Source organism: Delphinapterus leucas, chromosome 11 (assembly GCF_059928025.1).
Source record: "Delphinapterus leucas isolate spDelLeu-1000000601 "Yukka" chromosome 11, BTC_Dleu_Yukka2, whole genome shotgun sequence".
Lineage (NCBI taxonomy): Eukaryota > Metazoa > Chordata > Mammalia > Artiodactyla > Monodontidae > Delphinapterus > Delphinapterus leucas.
In genome coordinates this window covers 6152584-6167973 of record NC_143139.1, presented here as the reverse complement: position 1 = coordinate 6167973, position 15390 = coordinate 6152584, and the positions used below count along the sequence as shown (strand labels likewise).

The 15390-nt window shown below is 49.7% G+C and overlaps 1 protein-coding gene across 8 annotated transcripts in view; it reads left to right on the top strand.

Moving 5' to 3' along the window:
- The window catches only part of ANO2 (anoctamin 2), a 336711-nt gene that overhangs the window by 76032 nt on the left and 245289 nt on the right, over positions 1-15390 (top strand). For 6 of the 8 annotated variants that reach the window (XM_089920173.1, XM_089920168.1, XM_089920166.1 and 3 more), the window contains one exon: positions 767-865. The exons of the other annotated variants lie outside the window; for them this stretch is intronic. In XM_089920173.1, the coding sequence (XP_089776299.1) occupies positions 767-865 (99 nt within the window). The remainder of the gene's footprint in view (positions 1-766; positions 866-15390) is intronic. 8 annotated transcript variants of the gene reach the window in all.

Here is a 15390-nt window from a genome sequence, read left to right as displayed (position 1 = left end):
TGGGACCTAGATTCATAGCTGTATTCACACGGAGCCCTGCCCAAGATTTATGTTTATGATATTATACCGAGTTGTGCCATTTACATGATTAGTTATGTCATTACTTTTAGGCTCAGATGATCCACTTTTGTGATTTGGGCTATGACACAGCGAAATAGTAGAACAAAAATACAAACTTAACAATGAAAATATCTGTGTGGAGACAGGTTCCAGACTGTTCACTGAATCCAGCAGAGGTAAACTGACTAACTGCTGTAGTTACAGTACAGTATAAAATAGGTGATGAGAATATACCGTTCAGCACAGGGAATTATACCCATTATCCCCATTATCCTGTAATAACCGATACTGGAATATAATCTACGTAAGTACTGAATCGCTATGCTGTGTACCTGAAGCTAACACAATATTATAAATCAGTTATACTTCAATAAAAAAAAAGCGTTAATGGGATTTCTGTGAAAATTATAATTGCTTGCATTGCAAATCTCTGAACACAATTGTTTTAACTCCCCTTTTCCTCTGAAGTCACCAAAGCTCCAGGGAGCACACTTTGGGAACCTTTCCCTACTCTGGATGAGAGCATTTCTAGACCAGAATGGGGTATGGGTGGGAGGGGGCTGGCCCTGGGTGAGGTATAAAGAGAACAAAGAAAGAGAACTGAAGAAATAACAGGTCTGGGCTTCTTGTTTGGGAGAGTTGGGGAATCAGGAATTTAAGCTATGTCTCCTAAGTGTTTCTCTTTCTCCTTCCTCGTCCCTTACAGAGTAAAAGCCAGGGCTCCGTCTTTGTCCGGATCCACGCCCCATGGCAAGTGCTGGCCCGAGAGGCGGAATTCTTGAAGATCAAAGTTCCCACCAAGAAAGTATGAGCATGTTTCTTCTGGGTTTGGGGCCTCCTGAGGGCTGGCTGGATGTGTGAATAGCTTCGGGAACAGGGCCAGGTGGGACCTGGGTTCTGCGGAGTTGGAATCACACTTGTCTCCCTGGGGACGCTAAGTTTGGGACAGCGGAGGAGACGAGGAAGAGATGGGAGGGGAGGGGCTGGGCTTGGGAGATCGTGTCACCTCAGAGCACCGCCAGGACGTGCTCCACGAGAAGCTCACGTTGCCCTGGTCCAGCTCCTTGATTTCTCTGTTGTAGCCCCCTTCTCCCTCCCTCCCAGCATGGCCAGGCATTTCTTTAGAGCGAGCGTAGCAATGAGCGCAGACTAGCGAGCCTTGCCGACTGGGCAGGCAGCCTGTGGGGAGAATAGCGCCAGGCTTGCCACGAAGACACCTCTTCTGGTTGTGACTCTGTCACTAAGTTTGGTGTGACCGTGGGTTTCTGTGAAATGGAAGGTTATTTCTCACTCGGGTTGATCAGAGTCACCTGGGGAAAGTGTCCACAGTGTTCACGCCTGGACCCCACCTGGGGCTTTGATTTAGTTGGCTGGTATGGAATGAGGCTTTAGCATCAGTATTGTGAAAAAAAAAATCCCCAGGAGGTTTTGATGCCCATCTGGGTTGAGAGCCACACATTCAGATGATTTTTGAGGTCCTTTTCAGCCATTGGAGTCTATGTATAACTTAAAAATTCCCCAAGGAATTCCTGGATGACAGTTCCCTTGCATAAGAAAATCCAGCAAATACCTCCAAAGATAAGAGAAATGTGTCCACAGATTCACTCTTCTTTTTTCTTACTAGGTATTTTAGGAGAAAGGGTGGTTATTGACTTTGATTATTTGAGGCGTCTCTAGAAAGGGCCCTGGAACAGGTGATACTCTAGTTTAACCATAAATGATCTATAGTTGATCTGTCTGTGTCTCTGACACACACACACACACACACACACACACACACACATCCATCAATAGTTTTACTTCCCAAGTGGTGACCTAGCTTTGCAGAGATCACGACTTCATCATTCTTACTGCCGTTACCATAAATGTTCACCATCCCCGTCATTAACAGAACTGCATATTTGCTGCTTTCTACACAACCACTATTACCACCCGCCTTCTCTCATCACCATCTCCACTATCAGTAGCATGGTTAGAGAGAGCAGAACCTCTGGATTAGCATCACTGGCTATGTGTACACCATCTTCGCTACAGCAGATCTGTTCTCGTCAAAAATCACTCATCAGATATCGTCATGTGTGATGCTGTATCACGCACCCCTTATTCAAAAAGGATGAATTCTGTGGGTTCTGCTCTTATAGATCTGTTAAGGTGGATAACACACCCGTGGCAGGAGGACAAATGACTATTGAACAATGAACAAGCGTGAGCATGAATATTAGCTACAAACACCTTGCCAGTAAAAGGTACATGTTTGGGGGCCTCACGCCTGAGTGTCTTGGTTTCACGAGGATCACGCTGTGACCTTCTCCCCTTCAGTTGCACTGCTCAGCTCTCTGTCTCCTGGTTTTTGACCCCTCAGTCCCAGCACCGCTGTCCTCAGGTGCAGGCACCGTCTTGGCTCTGGACCTCCACCCCTCCTCTGCTGATGGTGTCCCCATTTGATGGCCACATGACCCAAGTCAGCTGTGGATGGAGGTGTCTGCTTCCCTCTGGGGGTGCCCTCACTTAACCAACCTTCCCCTTTTCTTTCTCCTGTCTTCCTTCTGCCTTCAATATATATATATATATTTTTTTCTTCTCCTTTCTCTGGCTTATATGAATATCTAACGTTCTCTTAATCTCTTCGGTTTGTAACTTGCTTCCTATGTTTTTATCTGTGCTGGCTGATCCTTGGAAAGAAGGTGAGCAAACTTTAATGCCTCTGCTATTGCTTCTCTCCCCAGGACAGTCCTTTTTGCGGGAAATACAGAGACTTAGAGGAAGTGTGCACCCTTCTCCTCTCTGCTCTTTGTCCCTTCTTCTCCTTTGCTGCTCTTCCATCCTTCCTCGCCCTCATGCTCGTCCGTCCCTTCTTCCCTCTCCCTTCCACCTCTCTCCTGATGTCCTGAAGCCGTCTTCTAGCCTCCCTCTCTGTTCTTGGAACATCTGACCGCACCTCTCTCTCTGTCACCTCCTCCTCCACCTTATTCACAGTCTCAGTCCCCAAGTAGTGCTGGTCACTCTGGTCTCTGCTTGTCCTTCCATGAGCTCATGCCTGCGGGAGCATAGTTTTCCTTATGTGACACATCTGCCCCCAGAGCTCGTGTGCCCCCATACACTAAGCCTATTGGAACTTACCATCCATCGTTTAGGAAGTACCTGCACTTGGATTTGCAGTTGAGGTGACTAGAACAAGGACGTGTCATGACGCAGCCATCTCTGAGTCGCCTTCCTTCTTTTTCTTTTTTGCATTTCTTTTTTTATCATTTAAATATATTTGACATGTAACCTTGTGTAAATTTTAGGTGTACAACATATTAATTTGATACACTCATAGATTGTGATATGATTGCCACTGTAGCCATAACTAGCCTCTCTGTCATGTTACCTAATTATCCTTTTTAGTGGCTGGAATCACTAAATTCCGGACTCTTAGCAACTTTGATGGTTATGATACACTATTGCTGTGTGTGCTCAGTCAGCTGTGCATGAGGTCTCTCGGGCTCATTTACTACCTGCTGCAAGTTTGTGCCCTTAAACAGCGTCTGTCCTGTCCCTCCACCCCCATTGCCTGGTAACCACCATTTTCTCCTTGTTTTAACAAGGTTGGCTTTTTAGATTCCACGTGTAAGTGACGTCATACAGTACTTTTCTTCCCTTGACTCACTCACCTGGCGTAACGTGCTCCAGGTCCAGCCGTGGTGCTGCAGACGTCAGGGTTTCCTTCTTTCTCGGGGCTGAATGATATTCCATTATATGCATGTGTGTGTGTGTACTTATATATATAATATGATCTTCTTTATGCATTCACCTGTTGTTGGACCCTTCGGTTGTTTCTTCCCCTCCTTCCCTTTTATTTTGGAGGCATAGGGTGGTAGACACTGCATCAGTTGAGTCCTTGGAAGACTGGGCTTCTAGCCTTGGTTCTGCACTCACTTGCTGTGTGATTTGGGGATGTCACCTCATCTTCCGGAGCCTCAGTTTCCTCATCTGTGATGTGGGCATAGTAACAGCTGCCCTGTTTTTCTTAGAAGGTTGTTGTAAGAATCCAGTTCTTGACTAGTGCTATGGAAACACAGGAGTTTATTACTGTGTCTGTGTTCTCAAACATTTATGTGTGTATTCGCAATTCCTAGTTCCCCAGTCACCTTCCCTCCTGACGGAATAGGCAGCCAACACTGATGGAGCTCCCAGAGGAAGGGAGTCTGTGGAGAGACCCTGAAGGGCTCAGAAACCATCAGAGCCCCCAGAGTCTACAGCCAAGGGCACGACAGGAAGAAGGCACACACCCAGACATCCCAGCACGGATGAAATACCGTGTCAAGTAGCAGCCCGTTAGCACAGCCCGGCACAGATTCTGTCTGGGAAAATGCTGGTCCGGGGAGCAAGGCCAGGTGGTGGCGCTGATGAGCACCAGATGTAACGGAAGGAACTTTTCCCCGTAGTGTCTACAGGCCCCGGACTTCACACAGGTGGACTGTGCTGGCATCCCTGCTCAGCCGCAGGGCCCCAGATCTCCTTTGTACTCACAGACCACAGCGGCTTGTGACTGACCTCCCCGGGGGTGTTGTAACCATGAGAGGAGGATATAACTTGGTATCCCGGGTGCGATGCCAATTCCAGGGGCGGGTTAGACCCAGTTCCTGGGGTGAGAAAGGAGCATGGTGGTGGTGAGGACGAGATGGGGCAGTCTGCAGGGCTAGCACTGAGTCCAGTGGCATTTTCCCCTCTTTTTAATGGGCTTGGGAAGTGACTACAATGGGAGTAAACCACATTTGCAGACAGCCACGTCCTGGCGGCAGGGGTGGGCGGGGAGGAAGACTGAGGCATGGGGTGGGGTCGGTCAGCATCCTCCAGGCTGGTGGAGGCCGATGGAGGTTTGGATCATAACTCAGTAGGGTCCGGAGAGACCGGGAAGATGGGGAGGAAATCACAACATCAAGATCTCCAACCTGGACGAATCCACAGTAATGCGTCCAGGGACACGGAGTCCTGAGCACAGATATTAACCGTGGGCGGTGGGGGGGGGAGTCTTGGAAGGAAGCCTTTGTTTTCCAAAAACAACAACAGAAGAGCCAGTATTTTGTGAGGGACACTCGGCATCCTTGCACAGGAAGGGGGCAGGAAGGCCTGGCCTTTGGCCCTGAGCAACCTGGGACGGTTTGAAATGGATGCTTTCTCACCTCTGTTCTTTACCAAGGTGGTCAATATCTATGTTGATTTATCACTGACTTTTTTATATATACGAACGAGCACCCCGCCTCCGGGAGAATTGATGGGGACGAGGTAACAGAGTCTGTTCTGGTCGTATTAACGAAAGCGTGTTCATCCAGCCAGAGTCCACTAATTTCGGAAGAAGGGACATGCCTGGGATGGGTGGAAATCACTTTCGTCCAGTCTGTCAAAGTTTTCGTAGCTTTGTTGATAGAATGATTTATATTACAGGGGTCACGTTTGCTGTTCCCAGGAGCCTGTAAGGACTTTAGCTTACAAGTTCTTCGCATGCATGTAGATGCTGTTCACCTCCAGCCAGTGGTACCTTTGTAGGAACGCAGGCTCAGAGCTCCCCTCATCTCCCAAACAGGAGTAATGAGTGCCGTGGAGGGCTGCCGTAAGGAGAAGTGACCGTGTATTCGGAGGCCTGTCGCAGAGGCGTAGCCTGTCTTACTACTGTTTTCGGTATCGTCATTCGCGTGTGATGTGTGTAGGGCACACGGCTGGCCCGGGTCGGGACTGCTCCTCCCTGCTGCTTCTCTTCCCAGCAGCATCTTCAGTGTTGGGTCCAGTTCCTGAAATCTGCCCAGGCAGCCGGCAGCCCCCAGACGGGGATCGCCATAGAGGCAGGAATAGGTGGCCTCTGGACTGCGTGCTGGAGGGCTCCTGTTTCATAGAGCGTGGGTCCTCGGGGCATCGGTAAACATAATGGCTCCATGTGCGAGGTCTGCAGCGCGGTCATGGGGAAAGCCAACAGGAAGACTGCTCAGGCCCCACGGCACAGAGGCGAGAGCTCGAAGGCGCCTGTTTCAAAGGGTAGAGACAGCCGGTGGGATAAGTGGAGACCTTGCTCTCCCTCCACGAATCTGGGTTATGTGAGTCACATCTCAGACTATTTCCCCAAAAAGGACTTGGGATGGATTACGACCAAAAGCATAAATACAAATGGATCATTTTGAAAGGGGACAAATAAAAAAGAATCATTAATCTGGGGGGAAGTGGGAAGTGCAGGGGAAATAATGATCATAGAAATAAGAAAATAAGGGTGATGGATGCAAGTGAGACAAATACATTCTGAGCTTCCCGGTAGCCAAGGCAGAAATGACTACGGTTTACGTAACCTGCAGAAATAAGCATCTGTTTGGTAAAAGGAGGCGAACTCTTTCCTGTTGCTAAAGCATAATTTTATGTAAAGGACATGAACAATATAAGGGACATATTTTCAGTAAATATGAGTTTTATATAAGGTGCTGGAATGTTCTTCCTATGGCCATTTCTTAAACCGATTCTGGGCAAAAACTGAGGATGTCGTGTTTAACTGTAGTTCAGGAAAGGTTGTACTACCAAGTTAGGTAGGTAGATTTCTGCTGCGCTAACTCAATCCAGGGATAAAGCTTAGAGCAGGAATGCCGTTCAGACTTTAATTCTCTCCGTGGGATCCATGTTTAGAAATATTTGTTTAGCCCACTAAACTGCATTTATTAAGGAATAATTCATCTTCTCATTTCCACGAACTGAAGACGCACAGAACTGCCGTTAGGTATTTTCTGATGCGTGTGAGAAGACCATTGTCACCACGCTGGACTAATGTAATCCCAGCTAAAAAGCAGAGAAACGTGACATTTTAGAGTGGCCCCTTAGGAGGAAAACATTAATTCCATTAAGCTTTGTAAATTATTGGACGTTATTCTCAGTAACCTATATTACTGGCTTTCTAGACATTCTGATCTGGTAACCATGACTTTTGCAAAAGTTGCGCGGGAAGACCCTCCCCCAGATTCTGGTGCCCACCCAGCTTCAGGGGCCAGTCAGCCAGGCCAGGACTCGAGCACCTCTGCCTTCTCAGTTATCCAGAGGTGAGGCTTGGATTAGTAAGGTTTCTGTAGAGAAACAGAACTAACAGGATATGTGTATGTACATATATTTTTTATATATATATATATATATATATATATTTATTTATTTATTTATTTATTTATTATGAGGAATTGGCCCAGGAGAATATGCAGGCTGGGAGGTCCCATGGTCTGCTGCTGGCAAAGGTGGAGCCCCAGGAGAGCTGACGATGTAAGTTCCAGTCCAAATGCCAGTAGGCTCGCACCCAAGAAGAGCCAGTGTTTCGGTTTGAATCTGAAGGCAGGGAAAGGCTGATGTCCAGGTCAGCAGGCAGAAGGAGTCCCCTCTTACTTGCAGGAAGGTCAGGCTTTTTATTCTGTTCCTGTCTTCAACTGATTGGATGAGGCCCACCCACATTGCAGAGGGCCGTCTTTTTCATTCAGTCTACCCATTCAGATGGTAATCTCATCGGAAAACACCCTCAAAGACACACCCAAAAGAACGTTCAACCCAATGTCTAGGCATCCCTGTGGCCCAGTCAAGCTGACACGTGAAATTAGCCATTGCAAGGCTTGTACTTTTTTAAATTTAAGTTAATATTTTTTTGGCTGTGTTGGGTCTTCATTGCTGCACGTGGGCTTTCTCTAGTTGCAGTGAGTGGGGGCTACTCTTCTTTCCGGTGCACGGGCTTCTTATTGCATTGCGGTGGCTTCTCTAGTTACAGAGCACGGGCTCCAGGCGCGCGGGCTTCAGTAGTTGTGGCACGAGGGCTCAGTAGTTGTGGCTCGCAGGCTCTAGAGCAGAGGCTCAGTTGTTGTGGCACGCGGGCTTAGTTGCTCTGCAGCATATGGGATCTTCCTGGACCAGGGCTTGAACCTGTGTCCCCTGCATTGGCAGGGGGATTCTTAACCACTGTGCCACCAGGGAAGCCCAAGGCTTGTACTTTTAAGGTCTGTAATCCTCTTTGTAGTGGGCTGAGTAGTGGTGTCCAAAAAAGACATGTCACAGTCCTAAGCCTGGAATTTGTGAATTTGATCTTATTTGGAAAAAGGGTCTTTGCAGATATAATTAGTTAGGGATCTCAAGAAGAGATCATTCTGGACTTAGTGGGGGGACTCAATTCCAGTGACAGGTGTCGTTATAAGAGAGATTTGAGACACACAAACACGGGGGGAGAAGGTCATGTGAAGACAGAGGCAGAGACTGGAGCGATGTGGCCCTGAGCCGAGGAATGCCTGGGACCATCAAAGGCGGGGAGAGGCAAGGAGGCCTTTTCCCTTAGAGCCTTTGGAGGGAGCACAGCCCTGCCGAAATCTTGATTTCAGACTTGTGGCTTTCACGACTGTGAGGAAGTAGAATTCTGTTGTTTGAAGCCACCCCGTTTGTGGCGGTTTGTTAGGGCAGCCGTAGGGAACGATTACGGCGTTCCTCCGGGCAGGAGAACAATAAGTAGACAGGCCTGGACCTGGTTCTCTGACAGGCTTGTTGGCTTGCTCTGCATCCCAAGAATCCACTTTGCATCTTCTAAGATTGCTTGAAATAGGCTTGCTCACTTCTTGGTGCTGGGTTTTGAGGGTGTTTAGAGGAGTCTTTGTACAAGCGTCCTTCTGCATCTCCTTGGATGTCTCACATTCCGTCCTGCTTTGATGAGATTGGAGAGTCTAGGCGAGGCTCAATTTAGCACGGATTGTGGAAGGACCCTCACTGTGGCTAAGAAGAGCTGCTTATTCAGTTCAGCAACTGTTTTTCCATTTATAGTTCTGTTTCTAAGGATCATTGTTGGTTTAAGTGAAAACTTCTGCCTTGGTAAGAGGTATCTGTAAATAAGGATGTTAGCATGTTTTAAAGCTTGAAACATTTCATAGTTCTTACCTTTGACTTTGAGGAGAAAGGTTCATAAAACCACTCTCGATGAGCAATCAGTGATCAATCAGAACAAAATATCTGAAAATGAAAAATCTTGTAACCATAGATACAAGTTGATAAATAGATAATTAAATGAATTGAGTAAATAGATAATTAAATGAAATGAATTAAATATAGCTAATGCTTCCTATGTGCTGTGTGCTTTGGTAAGAACCTTATGTGCATTATTTGTTTTTATCCTCACAACAGCAGCATGAAGTAGGTACTAGCTTTAGCCCCATTTTATAGATGAGGAAACTGAGGCTCAGACAGTTTAATAAACTTATCTGAGGTCACACAGCTTCAAGGAGGTAGATCGAGGACTCAAACTCATTTTGTCTGACTCCAAAGCTATGCTCCTACCCTCTCACTGTAGTGAAGAATCTATACCTGGGCTGGAGGTGGCATGGTCTCAAAGTGTATTACTGTAGAATGATAGCCTTTTGTTTAAAAAAATTTCCATGGTCTAACAAACTGTAGAAACACTAATATTAAAATTTATTTGACCAATTAAAAGTTCTAAAAACCCTGCAGTAAAGGAAATGGTTCAGCTTTGTTCAGCCCTTTTCCTGCTGAATGCCTGTTAATATCTTGGGAAACCAGTGGTCTGTAGAATGTACTCTGCAATAATCCTAGGCTGGAGTGAACCAGAGCTGTAGCTGTTCACACTGGTGAGTTGTGGGTGGGACCTCCCCTTGCTGTCACTGCCCGCCCCCAAGCATTTGTTTTTAATAGCAATGGAGCCGAGAGGGTTGGGTTTATATTTGATATCTTTATGGGCTTTTTGGCGCCTGCTCTTTGATTGCCATTTAGATAGGCTGGAAAGAGTGCAGAACACTGTGACTTATCCTTTTTTGTTTTCTGTAATGCTTCTTATCTTCAGAATTCAGAAAAAAATTAATCAGTGCCACCTCCGTGCCGTTGTTTCCCTGCGGAACCTGAGATGGCTCCTGGCCAACTTGCGGACATGCACTCAGGCCTGGCAAGACCGCAGGCCCCGGGCTGTTAGCAGACAGGCCTGACTCAGGGCTCACAGACAGTGATGCCAAAAAATAGGAAAACGTGTAATGGGAAATGAACTTGAATTTTTTTTATTTTATTTTTTTTATTTTTTTGCGGTACGTGGGCCTCTCACTGCTGTGGCCTCTCCCGTTGCGGAGCACAGGCTCTGGACGCGCAGGCTCAGCGGCCACGGCTCACGGGCCCAGCCTCTCCGCGGCACATGGGATCCTCCCGGACCGGGGCACGAACCCACGTCCCCTGCATCGGCAGGCAGACCCTCAACCACTGCGCCACCAGGCAAGCCCTGAACTTGAATTTTTAAAATTAACTTGTTTTTAGGCTCATGGTTGAAAAAAAATTGAAAGAGAAGTGGTGCTTTTCCTTTTGAAAGCCTCAAGTCATGTCCAGCTGAACTGGGGCAGCTCCTGCCAGATGGGCTGGCTGGGACCTGGACCCTGGGCCCTGTGCAGGTGGCGCTGAGAGCAGAGGGCAGTGGATAGAATTTGTCATCCAACGTTGGGCCCTTCTGAGGGTGAGCGAGCTACTAATAATCCCGCCAGGACAGCAGTGGTAAGCCAGCGCTGTGCTGAGTAACTGGGCTCTTCAATAGGAGGTGTGGAAGTGGGTGGCCTGGCTTGGCCGTAGCTGCCTCTGTGGGGGGATGGGAGGGGCCTGCGGGAGGAGAGGGGGAGACAGGAGGAGGAGGCAGTCAGCTTCTGGTACCTGGAGCTCACAGCAGAATTCTTCTTACCCAGGAAGAACTGGCCTCAGTGATGTGCTGGTGCATAACGGCTCTTGAGATCTGACACATTTTCAGAAACTTTGCAGGCTGGTCTTTGCACCATTGATGATTGAGATTGGCCACGGTGGGCGTATTTACACCACGGAAATCAGTGAAGGTTCCAAATCAGCCGCTCGACCCTCCACACCCAGGTGGTTGGTAAGCATTTACCAGCTTACAATGGATCAGAGCCCCAAGAATGGGGACAGGGTGCACAGTCAGAGTGCCACCATGGACTAGAGCTGTCCTGTGCGGGGACAGGCCGGAACCCGAGGGTGTCGTGTGATCCCTGCCATGGATATTCAAGGGCTACTGGTCGGAGAGGGGCCGCGAATGACAGTGTCTCCGCAGGGCCTCTAAATGGATGCCGTGTCTGTCACCTCTGACACAGAAAGGAACTTCCCAGCACTGCCCACTTCGGCGCTCCGCCCCAGGCACACCGATCCTCCAAGATACCAAGCCTGTTTCCCTCTCAGCGCCTTTTGCTTGCCCCTCCCTCTGCCTGGGGACCTCCAGATAGCATTCTCCCACCGCAACGGGGTCTCTGCCTGGACAGACATCCCCGACCGCCCTATGTGAAGCGGACCTCTGTCTCTCTCCATCCCCCTCCGCTTGTTTTTTTCTTTCTAACACTCAGCGCTGCTGGATACTGAGTATTTGTGATTTGTTTGATTGTCCCTGTCGGCACTACGCTGGAAGCTCCAGGAGGGCAGGGCGGTTTCACCCTGTCGGCAGCACCTAGAACGGGGCCTGGTACAGAGCAAGCACTAAATCAGTATTTGTTAATGAACGAACGAATGGATCACACGCACCAGGCCTGACTCACTGGTGGTGGCTTACTGGAGAGTGATGCCTCAGGGCTGTCTGTAAGGTCGGGGGAGATAGCGCCATGGTACACGTACCATAGCGGCCATCCCTGATCTGGGTCCTTAATAGCCCCTTCAGTTACCAAAAGCATTTAGGAAGAATCTAATTGTACCCGGAATGGCTGTGTATAAGGGGTCCTAGCCCTTTGAAAGGCCACATTTTTCATCCACCCATCCATCCATCCATCCACCCAGTGAATAGTTATTGAGTATCACTATGTCTGAGATACTCTGCAGGTGATGCAGTGGTGACTACAACTGGTCCTGGCCCCATGTGGCTTCTGCGTGGGGAGGATTCAGAAGTCGAGTAGCTGTTGATGAGCTTGGAGGCACCAACAGAAGAAAAAGAGCAGGACAGACAAAGAGCCAACCAGAGGAGACCAGTTTTGATGGGGGCCAGGGTGCAAGAAGGGGCCATCTGAACTGAGACCAGAGGGCTGGCTAGGAGTTTACCAGGTTGGGGGGCAGGTGAGAACCTTCCTGGGCAAGGGAAGGGCATGTCCTCCAGCCCCGAGGTAAGAAAACCCCGGCCTGTGCGGGGAACCGGGAGGAGGCGAGGCCAGTGCGCGCGGCGTGGAGACTGCGGTGGGGGGGTAGGGCGGGGTGACGGCTGAGCCTCTGGAAGGAGGCAGGAGGCGTGGCTCAGAAGGGGGCTTGTCAGCCATGTAAGTAGTTGGGAGTTCTCCCACATTTTAAAAGTCGGCAAACATTCATTCACGTGTAGAGGACATACTGAAACAGAATTAAAAACCGTTAAGTGAATCCGGAGTCAGACCTCAGAGAATGTGCATTTTGTGACTATGTCACTGGCTGCATTCGGTGAGGCCGTGGATGGGAAATGGACCCGTAGGCACTGGTGGGGATGGAGGGGCTGATGAGCTCCTGTTCTTGGTGCGCCCACAGAGGCTCCTTTGGGCTCCAGTTTGCAGCTGAGCTTAGTGGCTGCTGGTGCTGCTTGCATTTGGATTGGTGGGCGGTTTAACGCTCGCTCGCGTGGGTAACTGGGCTTGTGCATGGAGCTCCTCGGATCCGGGTTTGGTGCATGCACGTCTGCGTGCATCCCTCCCTCCGCCTGTCCCGTCAGGCGCCAACGGGGCGTGAGAACGGCGGACCTCTTCTGCTGCACCTTTAGCTTCTCTTCCTCGTAACTTCTTTAGTCCGGAGGCGCCCACCCCGGTCCAGCTTGCAGAGGCACCTTCCACACTCTTTGGCTTCCTGTGTGTCTGAGCCTCTTGAGATGAAAGGTGAGCAGGTGATCATCTTCAGGTCAGTCAGCCCTCAGTTGCGCAGTGACCAGAGGTGCAGAGGGACGCGTAGAAACGTTGAAAGGAGAAGACAGTCTGGATTAGTGCCTGTTGGGCCGTGGGGTGTAAGCGGACACACGTGCTCACAGCTGGGCTTGCTCTCCACCTTTACGCCTGGTGCTGCTTTTCCTGCTGACTTTTCCTATGAGTTGCAGAAAGAGGCCCTCTTAGATCACTGCAGATGAGGGACTCATGGATAATCAAGATTATTTTATTTAGATCACATATGGTTATTCCCTTCCCTTGATGTTTCGGGGAGGGGGTGTCATTGGATCTCCTAGTGTTTGTGTGACATCGGGTATGCTAGTAAAACTTTCTGTGCCTGTTTCTTTACCTGTAAAATGGGGACAGCAGCCTGTATCTGTCCACGATAGACAATCGCTACAGCCTCAGTTCCTTGCATCCTGGCAAGGAACATGATTCCAGTGCAGGAAGGAAACAAATTAGCCCTGAGACCACACTGCCGTGCCCCTCTGGAGGGGAGAGGCTGAGGGAGACGGGGGAAGAAAGAAGAAAAGAAGGCCTTTCGGTAAACCTCTTATTAGCTTGTGACAGCGAGGCCAAAGCGGACTTTTATGAGAACCACATTCGAGCCCTGGAATAAAAAATGAGAGCAACATACTTTAAAAATTATTTATGATTTTAAGCACATGAAAGGCGTATCGTGTACCCGGGGAGGGCGTAATGGGGAACAGCTGGTGAACATGTGTCTTGCCGTTTCTGAGGATGTTCCTCGTTCTCCACTGTCCAAGAATAACAGTAATAACGATGCTTCCGCTGACTGTGTTAACAATACTAAAGAGGATCGGGGCGCCTTTTGTGGACCCTGCGGAACACGGGGGAAGAGCCAGGCTGCTGAACTCGGTGGGGGCTGAGAGGGAGCTCCGGCCTTCCGCCTTCTCGGGGACCACGCAGCCCTTCCAGGGATCAGAGGTTTAAGAAGAGAGCCTGGATAGGGGAGTCAGGAAACCTGCGTTCTGAGGCCTGGTTTCACCGCTGACACTGGCAGTTCCCTGCCCCTCTGAGTCTCCGTTTCCCTGTCTGTAACGTAGCGAGGCCGACGCTGCTGGGTGGGCCTGGCTTGTCGAGTCCTCTGGACCCTGGTGACGTGGAGCCTGTGGGATTCCAGGGTGAGCGTCCTGCGTGTGGAGGGGTCATCCTCATCGCCATGCTTCTTCAGCTTCTGGCACAATCAACCAGTCACCCCCCAGGCTCAGTACCTGGCACCCAGGGGGTGCCCAGATGTGTCTGTGCTGAGAATTAATGTGTCTTTTTCATTAAATGTCTAAAGCCAAAGAAGGTCACACTTGGATGGTACTTTCAAAGCCATTTAGTCAGGTTCTGTCTTTTATGATTTGTGAAGTGGGTCTGGAGTGGGGCTCAGCCTCAGGCTAATTATCCCCCCTGGTGAGCGGACCCCAGGACTCTACCCAACGCCCCTCGAATGGTGAGCTTTCCATCCTGGCCGGTGGGGACAGGGGCTGTTCCCAACCCTTGCAGACGGGTTTTCTCCAGCGTCCGGCAGCTTCCTTGCACCCCGCCGCCAAGTGCTCCAAGAGGACTGCCTGCAGCGTTCTTCATGAAGCTCTCTCCCCTTGGCTGCGCTGTCCTGGGAGCTCTGGTTGCCCTGGTCTCCCCAGACCTACAGCTAAGGCTGCTCAGCCCAGGGAGTGTGTGGGCCTCCACCTGCTTCCCCTTCCTGCCCCTCAGCCCTGGACCTCTCTCTAGGCAGTGAGCTGGAGCGATCCCAGGAGTCACCATTTTCATTTCCTGTCTCTCAGGAACTCGTTACTGCTTAATCAATGGCCAGTATCTTGGAAACTGCTTTCTTAGTCTGTTTGGGCTGCTTTAACAAAACACCACAGACTCGGGAGGCGTGTACACAACAGAACTTCTCACAGTTCTTCTGGAGGCTGTAAGTCTGAGACCAGGGTACCAGCCTGGTTGGGCGAGAGCCCCCTTCCTGGTTCGTAGCTGGTACTTCCTCGCTGTGTCCTCACATGGCGGAAGGGGCTGGGAGCTCTCTGGAGTCTCTTGTATAATGGCACCAATCGCATTCACAGGGGCACCACCCTCATGACCTGATCACCTCTCCCAAAGGCCCCGCTGTGCAATAGCCACCACGCTGGGCATCAGGATTCAGGATATGAATTTTGCGGGGACACGAACATTCCGACCAGAGCAACCATTATTTCATGTTTTTTTTTTTCCTCTGGGTATTTTGGTTGGTTCAGGTAGGGTAAATCTGGTCCCTGTTACTCCATCCTAGTGGGAAGTGGAAGTTCCCCAATTCTCTCTTTAGAGATGAAGAATCTGAGAGGGAGAGCCACTTGCCCAGAGTCATACAGCTTGTTAGCGTCAGCAAGGACCAGGACCCAGGTCATTCGCTCTGTAGACATTAGTGTGCCCCTCCCGTGTGCACAGGGCATGCTCCCTGCTC